We start from the raw sequence: 18,612 nt of genomic DNA, 5'->3' as shown, positions 1-18,612 counted from the left end.
TGACTTACTAATGCTTTTACAGCAGTTTGCAAACTGGGCTCTGCTTGCCTGACAGTTTGTGCACTCGAAAAAGAAATTAAAAAGAAAAAGTAATTCAACTGAGAGGTAAATCTAGAAGGTAGTTAACTGTTGGAAGAACATGCCAAAATAACATCACAAAGGCAACATACTTTCTACTCTGTACACTTTAGCCAAGATTTTTCAGCAACTCAAAAAATGTTTAATTGTAAACAAGGTTATATAATCGAAATACATTTAAAAAGTAACCAAGATAATCAGATACAATACCTCATTATCTGACAGTATGTGTATGACACGAATAGCACTTTTAGGAATGGCATTGTTCTTGTGGCTCAGAGCCTGGAGAATCTTGGGAAGGTGTCCTAGTGGGGGGACTTGATCTGATAGCTGAGGCTGAGTGCTAAAAAGACATACTGTTGCTGTTGTTACAGTTTCCAAGGTTTCCCCCTGTAAAGACAAATTAACTGTTTAACTATACAATCTTTGCCTCAAGAATAACTTTGCATCACATTAGTATCATGTTATCTGTATGCTTGTGGTATTTTGATATGACATTTAAATTATTTTCCAAGATAGAGGCGGCACAAAACATCCAATGTGCTGCTAATGTCCCCATATTTAATGAATCTGTTAAATAATAAAATAAATAAATAAATAGCTAAACCTCTCTAAAATGGAGGCTAGGAATCTTTCCTGAGGATTTCCCAATATGGAGTTAAGAAAGACATGACAATTTTGCAGCTAAGATTATTCATTAAAAACAATGTTACTACTGAAGTCTTCCTGCACCTTCTTTTTTCAAAACAAGTATTTACTCATAACAACACATTTAAACCAAAAAATAAAATTTACTTACCTATGATAATGAAATCTTAGTAGGATACATAATCTTCCAGGAAATTCCTCACCTTAATAATTAGCTCTCCATGTGTCAGGCTGACCCAGAAAAGCTGTTCTCTCCATACTAGCTCTACATCTCTACCATGTGGCACCATGCGCCTTCAGCCGTGACTCCAATTCACTGGGAATGATCTCACTGGCATAATCCTACACAGTGATGTTATTTCCTGATAACTTTTCCGCACCCCAGCAATGCAGGTGAGAGAAACTAACAGCATCAAAGACAACGGCATCTCACAACAAGCATACCTTGAGATCTCATTCTATACAGCACTGGCTCATCAGGAGAGGAGGAAAGGTGATGAGGAATCCAACGAAAGAAAAAAGGTTACTTACCCTGTAAGCATTTGTTCGTAGAGTATAGTGCTGTAGAGTCACACACTCTGCATAATCTTGCCATCTAGTTTTGGGCTTGGATGCTTGCAAGTTTTTTTGCTTTGAAGAAATTATTTTGAGTCATGAGGTCCAGTGTGACCTCTCCTTAGTTGACAATTCGGACAGGCACAGGCTCCATGTTAAATAGTTTTTCACACTGGAGTGGTTAGTGAACTGAGTACTGTGAACATGTGATTTGCAAAAGAAAGTTAGTTAACAATGGACGAGTTCTTACACAAGCACAAGCTTACGGGGAAGAGGGTGGGAGTATGTGAATTTTCAGCCCTCCAAAGAACAAGTTACTTACCTTCGGTAACGATGTATCTGTAAGAAACATTAGTTAGTTAGATTCCTCACCTTAGATTCCTCACCTTAGAATATCCCCAGGCGTCAGACTGGATCCGGAAGATTTTTCGTCAGCAATACCCCTTGCGCGTCGCTAGGCGTCGTCTGCGGCTCCGCGTCCGTCGTCGGCATCGTGCGCCGGAATGACGTCGTCGGAGTACTTAGACGCCGCCCTCGCGCGCTGACGTCAGTTCTTGTACATAGCTTTCCGCGCCAGGAACGCAGAGCCATGCAAAGACCGACACTGGTGCCAAAAATAAAATCTAGGGGCCTGAAAAGGACAACCTTAACCCTAGATGTCAGTTCGCAGAACGGGGAGGATGGGTGGGTCGGTGAGGAATCTAACTAACTAATGTTTCTTACAGATACATCGTTACCGAAGGTAAGTAACTTGTTCATCTGAAAGAAACACGTTAGTTAGATTCCTCACCTTAGAATAGATACCAAAGCAATACCATCCCCGGTGGTGGGTCTGCGAACCAAGATCACACCAGAAAGTCCTGGAGGACAGAACGGCCAAAGAAGCCATCCCTCCGGACTTGGCTGTCAAGGCAATAATGCCTGGCAAACGTGTGTAACGAAGCCCACGTCGCCGCCTGACAGATGTCCTGCAAAGGGACTCCCCGTCCCAAAGCAGTAGTAGCCGCTGTGGCCCGAGTAGAATGGGCGCGCAGCCCAACAGGAGGGTCCTTTTTCGCCAAAGAATAGCAAATTTTGATACACAAAACGACCCACCGAGAGATGGTCCGTTTGTGCACAGCTTTCCCCTTCTTAGCGCCCACGTACCCAACAAAAAGCTGGTCGTCCACCCGGAACTGTTTTGTGCGGTCCAGATAAAAGGAGAGCGCACGTTTTGGGTCCAGACGGTGGAGCCTCTCTTCCTCTTTGGAAGGATGCGGAGGCGGAAAGAAGGTGGGCAAGGTGACAGACTGCCCAAGATGAAATGGAGTCACCACTTTCGGAAGAAAGGAAGGACGAGGCCGAAGGACAACCTTGTCCGGATGAACAGAGAGAAAAGGAGGCTTTGAAGATAAAGCCTGGAGCTCACTCACCCGTCTAGCCGAGGTGATGGCTACCAGAAAAGCAGTCTTAAGAGTCAGAAGACGAAGAGGACAATGGTGAAGAGGCTCGAAGGGAGCGCACATCAGGAATGTCAAGACCAGATTCAAGTCCCACTGAGGCATTACAAAAGGGACAGGAGAGAACGTGTGAGTAATGCCTTTTAGAAAGCGTGTAACCACAGGGGACTTGAAAAGAGAAGGCTGATCAGGAAGCCGCAAGAAGGCGGAGATGGCAGCAAGATAACCTTTCAGGGTGCCCAGGGCAGAGCCCTGCCGGGCCAGAGAAAGAAGAAAGAGGAGAACCTCAGAAAGAGGGGCGGAAAGGGGATCCACAGCCTTTGCTGTGCACCATGCCACAAATTTGTTCCACCGGCAGGCGTATACCGTCTTTGTGGAGGGAAGCCTGGCTGCCAGAATGATATCACAGACTTCAGGAGGCAAGTCAAATGGCATCAACTGCCGCCGCTCAATCTCCACGCATGGAGGTGGAGGCTGGACAGGTTCGGGTGGAGGACCGTCCCCTGCTGCTGCGACAGAAGATCCTCCCGAAGGGGCAGACGTATCGGGGGATCGGTCAACATACTGAGTAGCTCGGGATACCAGTATCTTCGTGCCCAATCCGGAGCCACCAAGATGACTTGGGCCCGGTCGTGCCTGATCTTCTTCAGCACTCTGGGCAGAAGTGGTATAGGCGGAAAGGCGTACAACAGACCGCAACTCCACTCGTGACGAAAAGCGTCGCCGAGCGAGTGCCGCCTTGGAAATTCCAACGCACAGAACTGCAGACATTGCGCGTTCTCTTCGGTGGCGAATAGATCTAACCAAGGCTCTCCCCACTGCTGAAAGAGACCTTGCGCCACTTCGGAGTTCAGACGCCATTCGTGATCCATCATGCACCGGCGGCAGAGTTCGTCCGCTCTGGCGTTCAGAGAGCCCGCCAGATGTTGAACCACTAGGGTGACGCCCTGGTGTTCCAGCCACGTCCAGAGGCGCAGAGCCTCCTGACAAAGGGTCCACGACCCCACCCCGCCCTGTTTGTTGCAATACCACATGGCGGTGGTGTTGTCCGTGAACACCTGCACGACACTGCCCCTGACAGAGGGAAGGAAGGCTTTCAGTGCAAGTCGGATCGCTCTCAACTCCTGTAACGCCCTGAACGTCTCAGGATCGTTTAACAGACACGACAATGAGGACGCAACCACTTGTGAAGGGTGAGTTCTTTTAATGAAGGCAAATAAAATACAAAGAACAAACAAAAGTTATAGTCACTGGAATCCTCCAGGCTAAGTACGTTACCAGCCCACAGCACGGATGGTCCTAACCGTCCTCTGCATATACGCCGATCCCGGCGTATGCCAACAGAGGGCAGAAATGAAATGGCCGACAATGCCAATCGGTAGGCTGTGAGGGGCACGAAGAGTGTTGGGGAGAATCGAGGAGTCAGGGAAACACCCAGCCGGGGTCTCTACCTGAAGGGAGCAGCCGCTCAACCTCTTCCTCAGACTGCACCGGGACGCGGAGTCACCTCCTGGTGATGCGTCACCGATACCCCAATCACAAGCAAGAAGACTGAACCGAGAGCAGCCGCTCGATCGATCCTGTGGACTTCCGAGTCTGTAACGCGGCAAACACCTCCTGGTGTGCGTTACAGCTGGCAGTCCCTGTGTCTCTGGTCGGGCTGGGAGTTACGACTCCAACCAGCAAAAGCGCCACTGCGCTTGGACTCAGCCGAGTCAAAAAGCGAAGCTCAATGGTTGACCGGTAGAGCTTCCGGGTCCTTCACAGGTGACGATGGGGCAAGACACGGCCCAGGGAGTAACGACTCGACCTACCTCCGTTCTTGCCTTACTGGAGCACCACTCCGGAACACTGCTCTTCACGAAGCAGGTACGTCGGTGTAAACACAATATCCGACAGCCTTGTACCTCCCGGTTCCTCCCTTTATAGGGCGTGTTTTCCTTGAGTTATGTAACAGCTCTCCTGTTTACATAAGGGCGTGTTTCCCTTGAGTTATGTAACAGCTCTCCTGTTTACATAAGGGCGTGTTTCCCTTGAGTTATGTAACAGCTCTCCTGTTTACATAAGGGCGTGTTTCCCTTGAGTTATGTAACAGCTCTCCTGTTTACATAAGGGCGTGTTTCCCTTGTATGACCGGAATTCTTGACAGTACATCCTCCCTCTCAGCGGCTCCCCATGGGTCCAGCGCTGGCAGGAAAACGCCGATGGAACAAGGAGACCAAGCGCGGAGCATGAACCCCTTCAGCCGGTTCCCATGAATGCTCCTCCGGGCCATAGCCTTTCCACGCAACCAGGTACCACAGCTTCCCCCTGCGCCATTTGGACGCCCGTATGCCTGACACTTCATACTCCACCTCCGACTCCACGCATACCGGCCTAGGTGTCCCAGACGGCTTGGAGGGTGCTGGTTTGAGCAATGATACATGAAAGACAGGGTGTATCCGCAATGACTGGGGCAAGCACACCTTCACGTTCACGGGACCCATACACTTGGTAATTCGATAGGGGCCCATGTACTTGGGATGGAACACACTGTTCTTTCGAAACCTCATGTTTCTTGTGGATATCCAGACGTAGTCTCCAGTGCGGTACAGTGGCCCGGGCCTTCTCTTCCTGTCTGCCGCAGCCTTGTATCTTCTCTTGGCCTCTATTAGGACAGCCCTTGAGCGCATCAACGTGTCTTTTATGTGTGCCACCCTGTCCGCTGTGGCGGGAATCCTGTCCTCTCTGAACGGATGTAGAAATGGCAAGAACCTGGGATGTTGGCCATAGTTGCTATAGAACGGAGATGACTGTGTGGAGCTGTGAGTGGCGTTGTTATAGGCTATCTCTGCAACCCATAGCAAGTCGACCCATTCTTCCCTGCCCTGGTCCACAAAACATCGCAGATACTGTTTGAGCGTTTGGTTCAGGCGCTCGGTTTGGCCGTCCGTTTGAGGGTGGTAGCTGGTGGACAGGGCGGTCTTAACATGCAGCGCAGTGCACCAAGTCTTCCAGAATTGCGCAGTAAACTGCGACCCCCGGTCCGACACGATCACCCCAGGTAATCCATGCAGTCGTACCACATTCTTTAGGAGTAGTGACGCCAATTCCCCGGCCGTAGGGACTCTCTTGCAGGGGATGAAGTGCCCCATTTTCGTCAAGTAATCCACCACCACCAGTATTGCCGTCATCCCCTGGTCTACCGGTAGGCCCACCACGAAGTCCAGTGATATGCTATCCCATGGTCTATCCGGGGTCGGAAGTGGATGTAAGAGCCCTTGGGTTCGGCCATGGTCGGCCTTCATGGTAGCACACGTAGGACACTCCTGTCCCCACCTCCTGACATCCACTCTCATGGTTGGCCACCAGAAATGCCGTCCCATGCTAGCCACCGTTTTTTCAAAGCCCAAATGACCTGCGCATGGAGAGTCATGGCACCAGATGAATGCTTGTTTCCTTAGCCTAGGCGTGGGTATCAATAGGCACCTGCCCATCAGGGGTATCCCGTCCTTCAGCTGCCATTCTCTGTGACTGAGGAGCCACCTCCGCCATGCGAATGACCTGATCCCTCTCTTTATTCCCCTCAGGAAAGTATCCGGTTGGATAACCCCCAATACCATCCTCGGGGAAATGATGGAACGCTCGGTTGCAGGCAAAGGTTCCTTAACTGCAGATTGACGGGACAGGGCGTCCGCCTTCCGGTTTTCCGTCCCCGGCCGATATGTGATGCGGAAGTTGAACCCCGCAAAGAAGATCATCCACCGCAGCTGCCTGGGAGAAAGGTGTCTAGTGGCCGTCATGAACTGTAGGTTCCGATGGTCCGTGTACACCGATACCACATGTCTTGCCCCCATCAACCAATGCCTCCATTCGGTGAAGGCGTCCTTGATTGCGAGAAGCTCCTTCTCCGCAATATGGTAGTTGCGTTCGGCGTCGTTGAGTTTGCGGGACATGTACGCAACGGGATGAAGCACCCCTGTGTCGTGGTTGCGTTGGGACAAGATAGCCCCCAGCGCCACATCCGACGCGTCCGCTTCCACCACGTAGGGGAGATCCGGATCGGGGTGAGCCAACACCGGCGCCTTACCAAAGGCGCTTTTCAGGGCCTCAAAGGCTTTGTTCGCTTCAGGGGACCAGACAAACTCCTTGGACTTCCTCAGTAGCTGTGTGATTGGGGCCACCACTCCTGAAAATCCATCTATAAACCGCCTGTAAAAGTTGGCGAAGCCAATGAAACTTTGGACGTCCTTCACGCTTTGGGGCACCGGCCATTCTTTCACCGCCTTGATCTTTCGTTCTGCCATCTCCTGTCCCTCTGGACTCAGCATCACTCCGAGGAATTCCACGGATGTGACGTGGAAGTCACACTTGCTGAGTTTACAAAACAGCATGTTTTCCCTCAGCTTTTGGAGCACAGCTTTGACGTGGTGTACGTGCTCCTCCACACTGGACGAATAGATGAGGATGTCGTCGATATATACGACCACGTAGATATCCAACTCCTCTCTGAATACCTCATTCAAAAAGTACTGAAAGGCTGCCGGGGCGTTGCACAGACCGAACGGCATGACGAGGTACTCAAAAAGGCCGAACCTGGTCTTAAAGGCGGTCTTCCACTCGTCTCCGTCCCTCATGCGCACCAGATGGTATGCCCCTTTCAAATCCAACTTGGTGTAGATACGAGCTTTCTTGACCTGTTCCAGAAGTACACTGATGAGAGGCAAGGGGTACCGATTTTTTATGGTTATCGCATTCAATGCCCTAAAGTCCACACAGGCTCTCAGCTCCCCATTAGCCTTCGGGATGAAGAAGAGTGGCGAGGCGGCCGGAGACTTGGACGGGCGGATGAATCCTAGCTTGAGGAGTTTATCCAGGTACCCCCGGAGATGCACGTTTTCAGGCTCCGTCAGGGCATACAGCCTGCCGCTGGGAACGCTGGCCCCTGGCACCAGGTCGATCTGGCAGTCAAACTGTCTATGTGGTGGTAGCACTTCCGCCTTCACCTCATCAAATACATCCTCAAAACTGTGATAAGCCTGGGGGAGAGCCACATCTTTTTCTGCCGCTGTAGCCACCGTCTGACTCCCGCTCTCATCTGCGTCAAGGGATTCCGTTCTTATTCCACAATGCAGGATGCAATACGGTGACGTCATTTCGATGCGATGTGTTGGCCAATCCACAAAGGGGTTGTGTTTCTGTAGCCACGGCAATCCCAATATGACGCCATATTGGGGCGCTCGGATGATGTTAAAATCGATTTGTTCCAAATGGTTCCTCCCATATCTCATCGGAAGGACCCCCGTGTGCTGTCCGATGGGCCCCGTCACCAATCGCCTTCCGTCTACCGCATAGACGTCTTCGGGTACTGCTTTGGGAAGAAGCACTAGCCCTAGCCTGCATGCCTCGTTGTGGTCCATAAACATGCCAGTGGCCCCTGAATCCACCATGGCCACAACGGGTATCCACTGGTCATGCACTCCCACGTGCACCGTGATAAACAGGTGTCGTTGTCCCTTAGTGACCGAGTTGGAAAGTGAAGGGATGGATGAGTGACTCCGAGATGCCCCTTCTCTGGTCTTGGAGTCCTCTAGTTTTCCGCCGGTATGTCCACCACGGCTGTTACCGACCGGTTGGCCCGATAACGTGACGTCTTCGGTTTGGCAGGGCATTCACGTACGTAGTGGCCTTTTTTGCCACAATATAGGCACAATCCTTGTTTACGGCGTGACTCTTTCTCCGTGGCTGTGAGGCTCGCTCGTATTGCGCTGATGTCCATGGGTTCTCCCTTGGATGCGGTGGAAGTTTCAGGACTTCCCACCGTCACATAGGATGGAAGGGATTTTCCTTTTCTCCCATGATCCCCCTTTCTTTCACTTAGCCTATGTTCCAGCCGTAATACCAGGTTGATAAGGCCCTCACATGTCTTGGGTTGAGGGTCAATATGAGCCACGGCGTCCTTGAGCTCATCGCACAGCCCTTGATGGAAGAGCGCCGTCTGTTTAGCAACAGGCCACTTGGTTTCCGCAACCAGCCTTCGGAACGCGTTGAGATACTGCACCAGGTCGTTGGATCCCTGTCTCAACTCAAGCATTTCACGGTCCGCCGTGTACGAGTCAGCCCTTCTGTCGAATACCTTCAGGAATTCCTCGCGAAAAGCACCCCAATCACATAAGAGGGGGTCGTCCCTGCTCACCAGAGGTACGGCCCATTGTGCCGCGTTTCCAGCCAAATAGGATATAAGGAAAGCCACACGAGCCTGACTCGTGGGGAACGCCTTTGGTTTGCACGATAAATGTAGCGCCACTTGTGTGAGGAATACCTGCACTGTGTTAGGATCCCCACTGTACCTCTCTGGTGTTGCCAAGGTGATGGCTACCGGCATTTCCACTACTACCGCAGGGGTCTGGTTCGTGAGGGAGGTGCTGGGCGTGAGCGGGTCCAATTGGATAGCATCCAGTCTGGCTTTTACATCGGCTGTTTCTTGCCTAGAGGCAGCCACTTCAACTTGCATGGCCGCTAAAGCAGCCAGCACATCATCAAGTGTTGCCATGTCTGTTATCGACCGGGAGACAGTTAGTGTTATTAAGGTCGGATATTTTGTAACGCCCTGAACGTCTCAGGATCGTTTAACAGACACGACAATGAGGACGCAACCACTTGTGAAGGGTGAGTTCTTTTAATGAAGGCAAATAAAATACAAAGAACAAACAAAAGTTATAGTCACTGGAATCCTCCAGGCTAAGTACGTTACCAGCCCACAGCACGGATGGTCCTAACCGTCCTCTGCATATACGCCGATCCCGGCGTATGCCAACAGAGGGCAGAAATGAAATGGCCGACAATGCCAATCGGTAGGCTGTGAGGGGCACGAAGAGTGTTGGGGAGAATCGAGGAGTCAGGGAAACACCCAGCCGGGGTCTCTACCTGAAGGGAGCAGCCGCTCAACCTCTTCCTCAGACTGCACCGGGACGCGGAGTCACCTCCTGGTGATGCGTCACCGATACCCCAATCACAAGCAAGAAGACTGAACCGAGAGCAGCCGCTCGATCGATCCTGTGGACTTCCGAGTCTGTAACGCGGCAAACACCTCCTGGTGTGCGTTACAGCTGGCAGTCCCTGTGTCTCTGGTCGGGCTGGGAGTTACGACTCCAACCAGCAAAAGCGCCACTGCGCTTGGACTCAGCCGAGTCAAAAAGCGAAGCTCAATGGTTGACCGGTAGAGCTTCCGGGTCCTTCACAGGTGACGATGGGGCAAGACACGGCCCAGGGAGTAACGACTCGACCTACCTCCGTTCTTGCCTTACTGGAGCACCACTCCGGAACACTGCTCTTCACGAAGCAGGTACGTCGGTGTAAACACAATATCCGACAGCCTTGTACCTCCCGGTTCCTCCCTTTATAGGGCGTGTTTTCCTTGAGTTATGTAACAGCTCTCCTGTTTACATAAGGGCGTGTTTCCCTTGAGTTATGTAACAGCTCTCCTGTTTACATAAGGGCGTGTTTCCCTTGAGTTATGTAACAGCTCTCCTGTTTACATAAGGGCGTGTTTCCCTTGAGTTATGTAACAGCTCTCCTGTTTACATAAGGGCGTGTTTCCCTTGTATGACCGGAATTCTTGACAACTCCAACAGGTTGATGTGGAGACGAGACTCCGCCGGAGACCAGAGGCCTCTGATCTCCGCCTCTCCCATATGGCCACCCCAGCCCAGGAGGGACGCATCCGTCACTACGACATGCTCCGGTTGGGGAAGGGAGAGGCTCCTGCCCATGACCCAATTGCGGTCCGTGAGCCACCACTGCAACTGTTGTGCAGTGCCCTCCGAGATCAAGACATGGTCGGACAGGTTGCCGTGATGCTGGGCCCACTGAAACTTCAGGTCCCACTGCAGAGCCCGCATGCGCCGCCTGGCGTGATGCACTAGTAGGATGCAGGAGGCCATCAGCCCCAGAAGCCGCAACACTAGCCTGACCGAAACCCAGGATAGAGGCCGAAAGATGGGAATCAGGGCCTGTATATCCCGGACCCGCTGTTCCGGTGGATAGACCCGGAACTGCGCCGAATCGAGAACTGCTCCGATGAAGAGGAGCTTCTGAGAGGGACTCAGGTGTGACTTCGGCACGTTGATGGAAAATCCCAGCAAATGCAGGAGATCCGCCGTAGTCTGGAGGTGGGAGACGACTGCCTGGGGCGAGCCCGCCTTCAACAACCAGTCGTCGAGATAGGGGAAGACTGGAACCCCTGATCTGCGCAGATGAGCTGCGACCACCGCCATCACTTTCGTGAACACCCGAGGGGCACTGGTGAGGCCGAAGGGGAGCACGGTAAACTGAAAATGCTCTTGGCCCACCGTGAACCGCAGGTAACGCCGGTGGGCCGGCAGGACGGGGATATGGAAGTATGCGTCCTGCAAGTCCAACGCTACCATCCAGTCTCCGGGGTCTAGGGCAGCTAGAACCTGAGCCAAGGTTAACATCTTGAACCTTTCCTTTCGGAGGAAGGCATTGACGTTCCGGAGGTCCAAGATGGGGCGTAGGCCCCCCTTGCCCTTCTTGGGAACCAGAAAGTAGTGGGAATAACAACCACGACCTACTTCTGGACTCGGAACGCGCTCGACGGCCCCCTTGGCCAAGAGAGCCGAAACCTTCTCGCGGAGAAGATCCAAATGATCCCCCGATCACGGTGGTGCTGCGGTGGCATGGCTTGAGGGGTCGTCTCGAAGGGGAGGGAGTAGCCCCTTCGGACGATTTGCAGCACCCACCTGTCCGATGTAATGGACCGCCAGTGGAGCAGGTGATGGCGAACTCTGCCGCCCACTGGCGTGGAATGGGCCTGAAAGCTCGGACTAGGAAGGCTTTGAGGCGGATGCTGCCGGGGTGGATGTGGGCTGACCACGTCGTCCTCCAGATCCGCCACGGCGGAAACCACGTCCGCGACCGCGCGCAGGTTGGTTCTGCGGCTGGTGGCTTGGCGGACGTGAGGAGGCGCCCCTTCCTTGGCCACAAAAGGGGCGAAAAGCGGAGGTGTGCGCCCGCGGAGCCGAGAGGCCCAAGGACTTGGCCGTAGCCCGGGAGTCCTTAAAGCGGTTCAGCGCACTGTCCGCCTTCTCACCAAACAGGCGAGTGCCATCAAAGGGCATGTCCATGAGGGTGTTCTGGACATCCCCGGAAAATGACGTGGACCGCATCCAGGCGTGGCGGCGGAGCGCCACTGTGGTGGAAATCGCCCGACCCAGCGAGTCCGTGGTGTCAAGCCCACATCGTATGGCGTGCCGCGCTGCATCCCTCCCATCGGCCAAAGCCTGGGTAAGTCGTGTCCGGACCTCCTCCGGACACAGGGGCAGCACGTCCTCCACCGTATCCCACAGAGAATGGGAATAACGGTCCAAGAGACAGGCGGTGTTCAAAGACCGCAGGCCCAAACTAAGGGACGAGAACAGTTTCTTGCCAAACTGCTCGAGTCTCTTGGAATCCCGGTCCGGCGGAGCGGTCGGGAAGGAGGATTGGGAGGTAGAGGCCTGGATAACCAGACTCTCGGGGGTGGGGTGTTGGGACAGGAAACTGGGGTCGCCCGGAGCAGGGCGGTGGCGCCTGGCAACGTTCCTATCCACAGGAGGAACTGTGGAGGGCTTGGACCAGGTGCCCTGCAGAACGTCAGTGAGGGCCTCATTGAACGGCAGCAGAGGCTCAGTGGAGCTTGCTGCGGTTTGAAGCACCTCAGTGAGGATGTTAGTCCTCACAGCCACGGCAGGCAGCTCGAGCCCAAGGGCTGCGGCCGCCTTGCGCAGCACCACAGAAAATGCTGCACCCTCCTCCGAAGCCACAGTCGGAGGAGAAGTGAATCCAGTGTCTGGCGAGGTATCCAGACCACTGGCCTCCCCCAGTTCATCTGCCCAGTCCTGTGAAAGCTGCGACTGAACAGCCATAGGGTCCTCGAACCCCTCCCAGTCGCCCCCGTCTTCCGATTCCTGATAAACAGGAGAAATGATCGGAGCCGGACTGTAGAGATGATAGGTCTCAAGCGGCGCCGGACGCGGCGTCGGTCGACGCCGTTGCGGCGCCGGGTCCGGAATAGGGCTAAACTGGGGTTGGACGCCGTCCGGAGTCGGCACCGAAGGCGTCGGCGGCACCGGAGGTGTAGGCGTCTGCGCCGGCGGCGGCGTCGGTGGTTCATTCGCCGGCGCCGGTGGAGGAGTGGTTAGGTCAACCGGCATCGACGGGGGCCCAGGCATGGGCCCCGCGGGGACCTGCGGCGTCGAGACCGGAGTCGTCGACGGCGCCGGGGCCGAAGCCGCCGGCAGGCAAGGTCGCCCAGTCGAGTCCGCGGGGCCCGAAGGCGCGCCAGCGGGCGTCGACGGCGGGGCCAGGCTCCTCATGGCCGAGAGGAAGGCACTGACCTCCGCCGGCGTCGCGTTAGTCCCAGGGACCGGAGGGTATGGGGACGGGCGCGGCGCCTGCGGCTCCGCCGGAGGCGCGGGGGTGGAACCACCCGGACCCTCGGCCGAGTCGCGCGACCGGCGAGGGGAGTCCGAAGAGCGATGTCGCCTCTTGGACTTCTTAGAGCGTTTGGACTTACCCGACGACTTGGAGCCCGACGATCGATGGTGGCGTCGGCTAGGGCTCCGCGAGCGATCCTTGGACCTCCTCCTGGACCGGGATCGCGCACGACGCGGAGCCGAGTGGCGAAGCTCGAGAAGCTTGCGGGACCGCTCCCGCCGAGCCTTCGAAGTCAGGGCCTGGCAATCGGAGCACGACTCCGCGTCGTGGTCGGGGCCTAAACAGTAGAGGCACCGGCGGTGGTGATCGGTCACCGACATCAGTCGATGGCAATCCTCGCAAGCCTTGAACCCAGGCATCCTACCGGCACCAGATGTCGACAGACAAGGATCAAAAGTGATCAAAAAAGATTTAGTCAAAAAAGACTAAAAGGGGTAGCTCTCCCGGATCTGCGCTTACTGGCGCGGAAAAAAGAAGAACTGACGTCAGCGCGCGAGGGCGGCGTCTAAGTACTCCGACGACGTCATTCCGGCGCACGACGCCGACGACGGACGCGGAGCCGCAGACGACGCCTAGCGACGCGCAAGGGGTATTGCTGACGAAAAATCTTCCGGATCCAGTCTGACGCCTGGGGATATTCTAAGGTGAGGAATCTAAGGTGAGGAATCTAACTAACGTGTTTCTTTCAGATGAACAAGTTGCTAACCTTCAGTAATGCCATATCTGCCGGAGGCTCTATAGAGCCACAGATTCATTAGCTTAGAATATTCCCCAGGAGTCAGACTAGATCTGGAAAATCTTGAGCAGCACCTCTGTGCCAGTAGGTGGAGTCGATCTGCCAGATGTGACATGCACAATGCTCAAACCTAGCTCACTGACATCAGTTTTTTAATGTGACTCTTAGTGTGCCAGAAGCACAGAGTCACGTCTGAAGGCCGACTGACTCGTGTGCAGAAACTACAACCCTACAGTGACCTTTTAATGTAGGAAGACCGGTTCGCAGAAGATCAGGAGTGGCGGTAAGTAATGTGTAGCTAGATAGAATCTCAAGAAGATAGGGTGTCATCAAAGACAAGTAAACTTGTTCATCTGATAGAGAATTCTAGCTATAGATTCCATATCTTAGAATAGTTACCAAAGAAAGACACCCCCAGGGATGGGTCTGCAAACTGGTTCAGCCCAAAATGTCCTAGAGGACGAACAGGCAAAGTGCTGGTCACGACACACCTGGCCGTCAAGGCTGTGGTGTTTGGTGAACATGTCCAAGGATGCCCATAGGTCACTGTAGGGTTATAGTTTCTGCACACGAGTCAGTCGGCCTTCTGACGTGACTCTGTGCTTCTGGCACACTAAGAGTCACATTAAAAAACTGATGTCATGAAGCTAGGTTTGGGCATTGTGTATGTCACATCTGGCAGATCGACTCCACCTACTGGCACAGAGGTGCTGCTCAAGATTTTGCAGATCTAGTCTGACTCCTGGGGAATATTCGAAGCTAATGAATCTGTGGCTCTATAGAGCCTCAGGACGGGGACTCCATGAGCTAACTCAGTGTTTGCAGCTTTGGCTCAAGAGGAAGGAACTCACAAACTCTCCGGGGGTTGCTTTTTAGTCAGTGCACAGCAGAACTTAATGCAGAGTACAATCCATCTGAAGATAGTTTGTTTCTGTACTGCTCACCCCTACTTTGCCCCAGTGAACCCCAACAAAGAGCTGATTGTCCATTTGGTGTTATTTGGTGCGATCTACGGTTTGACAATGCTCTTTTTGGGTCCAAGCGGTGGGGTCTCTCCTCCTCCTCGGAGGGGTAAGGTGGAGCAAAGAAGGTCGGCAGCGTGATGCTTTGACCGACATGGAACTGTGTCACCAACTTTGGCAAAAAAGAGGCACAGGTGCGGCAAACTAGTTTGTCTGGGAAAAAGCAGGTGTACAGAGGGTGAACAGAAAGCACTGGATACTCCTAGCAGATGTGATGACCACCAAGAAGACAGTCTTGATCGTTAGAAGCCTAAGAGGGCAGCTATGCATGGGGTCAAAGGGCAATACATCAAGTGGGTTAAACCAAATTAAGGTCACACTGGGGAATAACAAAGGCTTTGGGGGAAATATAAGACCCTTCAGAAAAGGTTTCACAACAGGTTACTTAAACAGAGAGGGCTGATCCAGCAACTGAAAAATCGTAATGGCTGAACGACAGCTCTTAAATGTGCCCTGAGCAAGGCCTTGCTTGGTTAAAGACAAAACAAACAGCAACACTTCGGACAAGGGTGCAGAAAGAGGGTCAAAAGGTTTTTCAGTGCACCAAGCCACAAACCTGTTCCAACAGCAGGCATATAAGGTCTTTGTGGATGGACACCTGGCTGCCAAGACGACCGCACAGACCTGGGGGCGTGGGTGGGGGGAGGAGATGGAGGGGAGCCCAGCCTCTTATCATAAGGTCCACAACCCCGCCCTGCCCTATTTGTTGCAGAACCACTTGACAGTGGTTTTGTCTGTGAACACCTGAACCAATCCAATCGATCTCACTGTCTTGCAGTAAACCCCCTCTGATATCTGGACCAGGTCGGAGAGATTCCCTTGATGCTGCACCCACTAGGAGTCAAGTCCCATTGCAGAGCCTGCGTATGCCAGCAGGCATGCTTTACCAGCAGTGTGTAGGTCAGGGAACCAAAAAGCCCCAGGGACAGTCTCATAGAAATCTAGATAGAGACTGAAACTTCAGATTCAAATCATTAATATACTGAACTTGCCGCTCCATAGGATAGGTGAAGAACTGTACTGTGTCCAGAGAGGCTCTGTTGAAAGGGAGGGTCTGAAAGAGTGTCAGGTGTGACTTCGGCAAGGTGGATAGCAAACAACTGTGAATTAATAGGCCAGTTGTAGTCTGGAGGTGGGTGACGACCACCTGGGGGAAGCCCGCCATCAACAGTCAATTGTCGAGGTAGGGGAAAACTGGAACCCCTCTGACATCCACAGATGGGTTGCAATCACTGCCATCACTTTTCGTAACACCCGAGGGGCACTGGTAAGGCATAAGAGTAGCACAGTGAACTGAAAGTGCCTGTGGCCCATTGTGAACCTCAGGTAATGTGTGTGGGCTGACAGGGTGGGTATATGGAAATATGTGTTCTGCAAATCCAGCACTACCACCCAGTCTCCGGTGTCTAGGGCAGTCAGAGCCAATGGGAGCATTTCCAAAAGCCTCCTTTTCAGGAAGTAGTTGAAAGGGCACCGATCTAGAATAGGGCGGAAGCCTATGTCCTTCTTCAGTACCACAAAGTAGTGGGAGTAACAACCATAACCTACTTCCGATGTCGGTACCCTCTTGATGGCCTCTATGGCAAATAGAGCCTCTACTTCCTGAAGCAACTGGAAGAGATGATCCTCCGTCAGCCGATCGGAGGATGGTGGCATGGGTGGCGGGGTTTCCGTGAATGGCAAGGCGTAACCTTGAGGAACAAATTGGAACACCCACTTGTCTGTAGCTATGGACTGCCAGAGGAACCAGTGGTGCTTGATCTGTCCGTCAACGGGTAGCCAGTGATGTTGCAAGGGTATGTTAAAAAGGTTTGGAGACTGCGGCTGCCCATGGGGTTGAGGAAGCTGGCAGACTGGACAGATCTCTGGCTTTGGGCCCCATGAGGCTTGTAGAGCTGTGTCTGCGACCACAAAAACACTGGGAATGCTGGCTGTGGTGGTTCATGAGGCTTGTGGGAGCTGTGTTTGCGGTCACGAAAAGGACTGAGGAATGCTGGCTGTGGGGGCTGAGCGGAAATAGACGCGCAAGTTACTTACCTCCGGTAACGATGTATCTGGTAGAGATGATTCTAGCCGCAGATTCCTTAATGTAGAATTATCCCCAGGCGTGAGACTGGACCCCGAAAACGTTCTTGTCCCAGCATCTCTGCGCACCGGGGGTGGCACCACACGACTCCGCCTGCCATATTTCGGGGGCGTGACGTCAGCGAGGTCACATAAGCCCCACCCCGGCGTGCTGACGTCAGTTTGCTTCGGAGAACTTTTCTGCGCAACAACGCGGAGCCATCACAACAAAACGGAGGAGAGCATGGGAACAGTGTGCGAAAAAGCAGAGAAACAAAACAGAAAGAAACAAAGGGTGAGGAACAGCACCAGTTGGCACCAAGGTACCAGAAAGCTAGAGCAGTGAAGCCATAGCAGGGAAAGAACAGAGCACCACTGTGAGGAACAACTGTGCAAGCCAAGGTGACAGCACCAGGCGGCACCAAAGCACCAGAAGGCCAAAGCAGCGAAGCTATAGCAGGGAAAGAGCAGAGCACCCCCCCACCCCCCGAGGAACCACAGAGCAAGCCAAGGCAATAGCCATCCTGGAGGCACAAGCATATGAAAGCGCCAGAATAGAACGAGAGGGAGAGAGACAGAGAGAGAGACTGCAACCACAAACCTCACAGTGAAGGGCCACAGGCCCGGAACAGAGGAGCAATGGGAAGCCACCCCCAGACTACACTGTCAAGGAGGGCCAGGCCCCCTGAAAGGAGCAGGAGGCCAAAGGACAGGTAAAGAATCCCCAACACAGAAGACCTCAAGGGGATCAAAAACTCCAAACAAATAGAGGGAAAAAACAAAAGAAGACCCCTGCACTGGAGAGAAGCCAGCTGGACGGAATCAAAGGCACGCAGCAACCAACCATCCCCGTATAAAAATAAAGAAGGGGGGATGGAATCATAAGGCAGAACTGGACAGCCTGACCAGAAGAAAGCGAAGAGACCACCCCCAGAAGACAAGCCACCCAGAGGGAGGCGAGCACAGAAACCCAAGCAGAGGATCCTCGTAGAACGGGGAGGAAGGGCGGGTCATGAAGGAATCTGCGGCTAGAATCGTCTCTACCAGCTACATCGTTACCGAAGGTAAGTAACTTGTACATCTGATAGAGACTACTAGCTGCAGATTCCTTAACTTAGAATAGATACCCTAGTCATACCCAGAAGGGAGGATGGCCTGCGAGAGAGCCTCCCCAGCAGGATAGACACTGGGCCCCAGCAGGGGACATGTCACAGGAACAAGAAGGGAAGGCCAGGAGATCTAAAGTCCAACTAAGGGAGAACCGCCCAACACCCCACAGGGGCAGACAGTGCCCCAAGAGCCTCAGGGAGAACCACCTCGAACACCAGTGAGAAGAGGTAGAACCGCAAGCAGGGCCCACCGTAAGAAGCACACACAGGGAGAGGAAACAGCCGAACATACCACGGCCACAGTAGGCGAACAAGGCAGGAACTGCCCCACCGCCAAGAGCGCAGGCGTAAGAAGAAAGGCACAGGTGCGCAAGCCCCAGAGGAACCAGAGGCAGGGGCACAAGGGAACACATCAAAGGTCACGACGGTGGACCAGAACAAGCAGGCATGTGCAGGCACGCGCAGCCAAGCAGCAGGCAACAGCA

The 18,612-nt window shown here is 53.5% G+C and overlaps 1 protein-coding gene across 5 annotated transcripts in view; it reads right to left on the bottom strand.

The window, feature by feature from the left end:
- Window positions 1–18,612, bottom strand: part of DNAJC13 (DnaJ heat shock protein family (Hsp40) member C13) — a 1,667,846-nt gene that overhangs the window by 190,692 nt on the left and 1,458,542 nt on the right. For all 5 annotated transcript variants that reach the window (XR_014970022.1, XM_085630673.1, XM_085630671.1 and 2 more), the window contains one exon: window positions 289–468. Coding sequence is in view for 4 of the 5 variants with exons in the window: in XM_085630673.1 (XP_085486799.1) it covers window positions 289–468 (180 nt within the window). In the remaining variant the exon portion in view is untranslated. The remainder of the gene's footprint in view (window positions 1–288; window positions 469–18,612) is intronic.

This window comes from Triturus cristatus, chromosome 10 (assembly GCF_964204655.1).
Source record: "Triturus cristatus chromosome 10, aTriCri1.1, whole genome shotgun sequence".
Lineage (NCBI taxonomy): Eukaryota > Metazoa > Chordata > Amphibia > Caudata > Salamandridae > Triturus > Triturus cristatus.
Note: the sequence above shows the minus strand (reverse complement) of the source record. Positions and strands in the feature narration are given on the sequence as shown.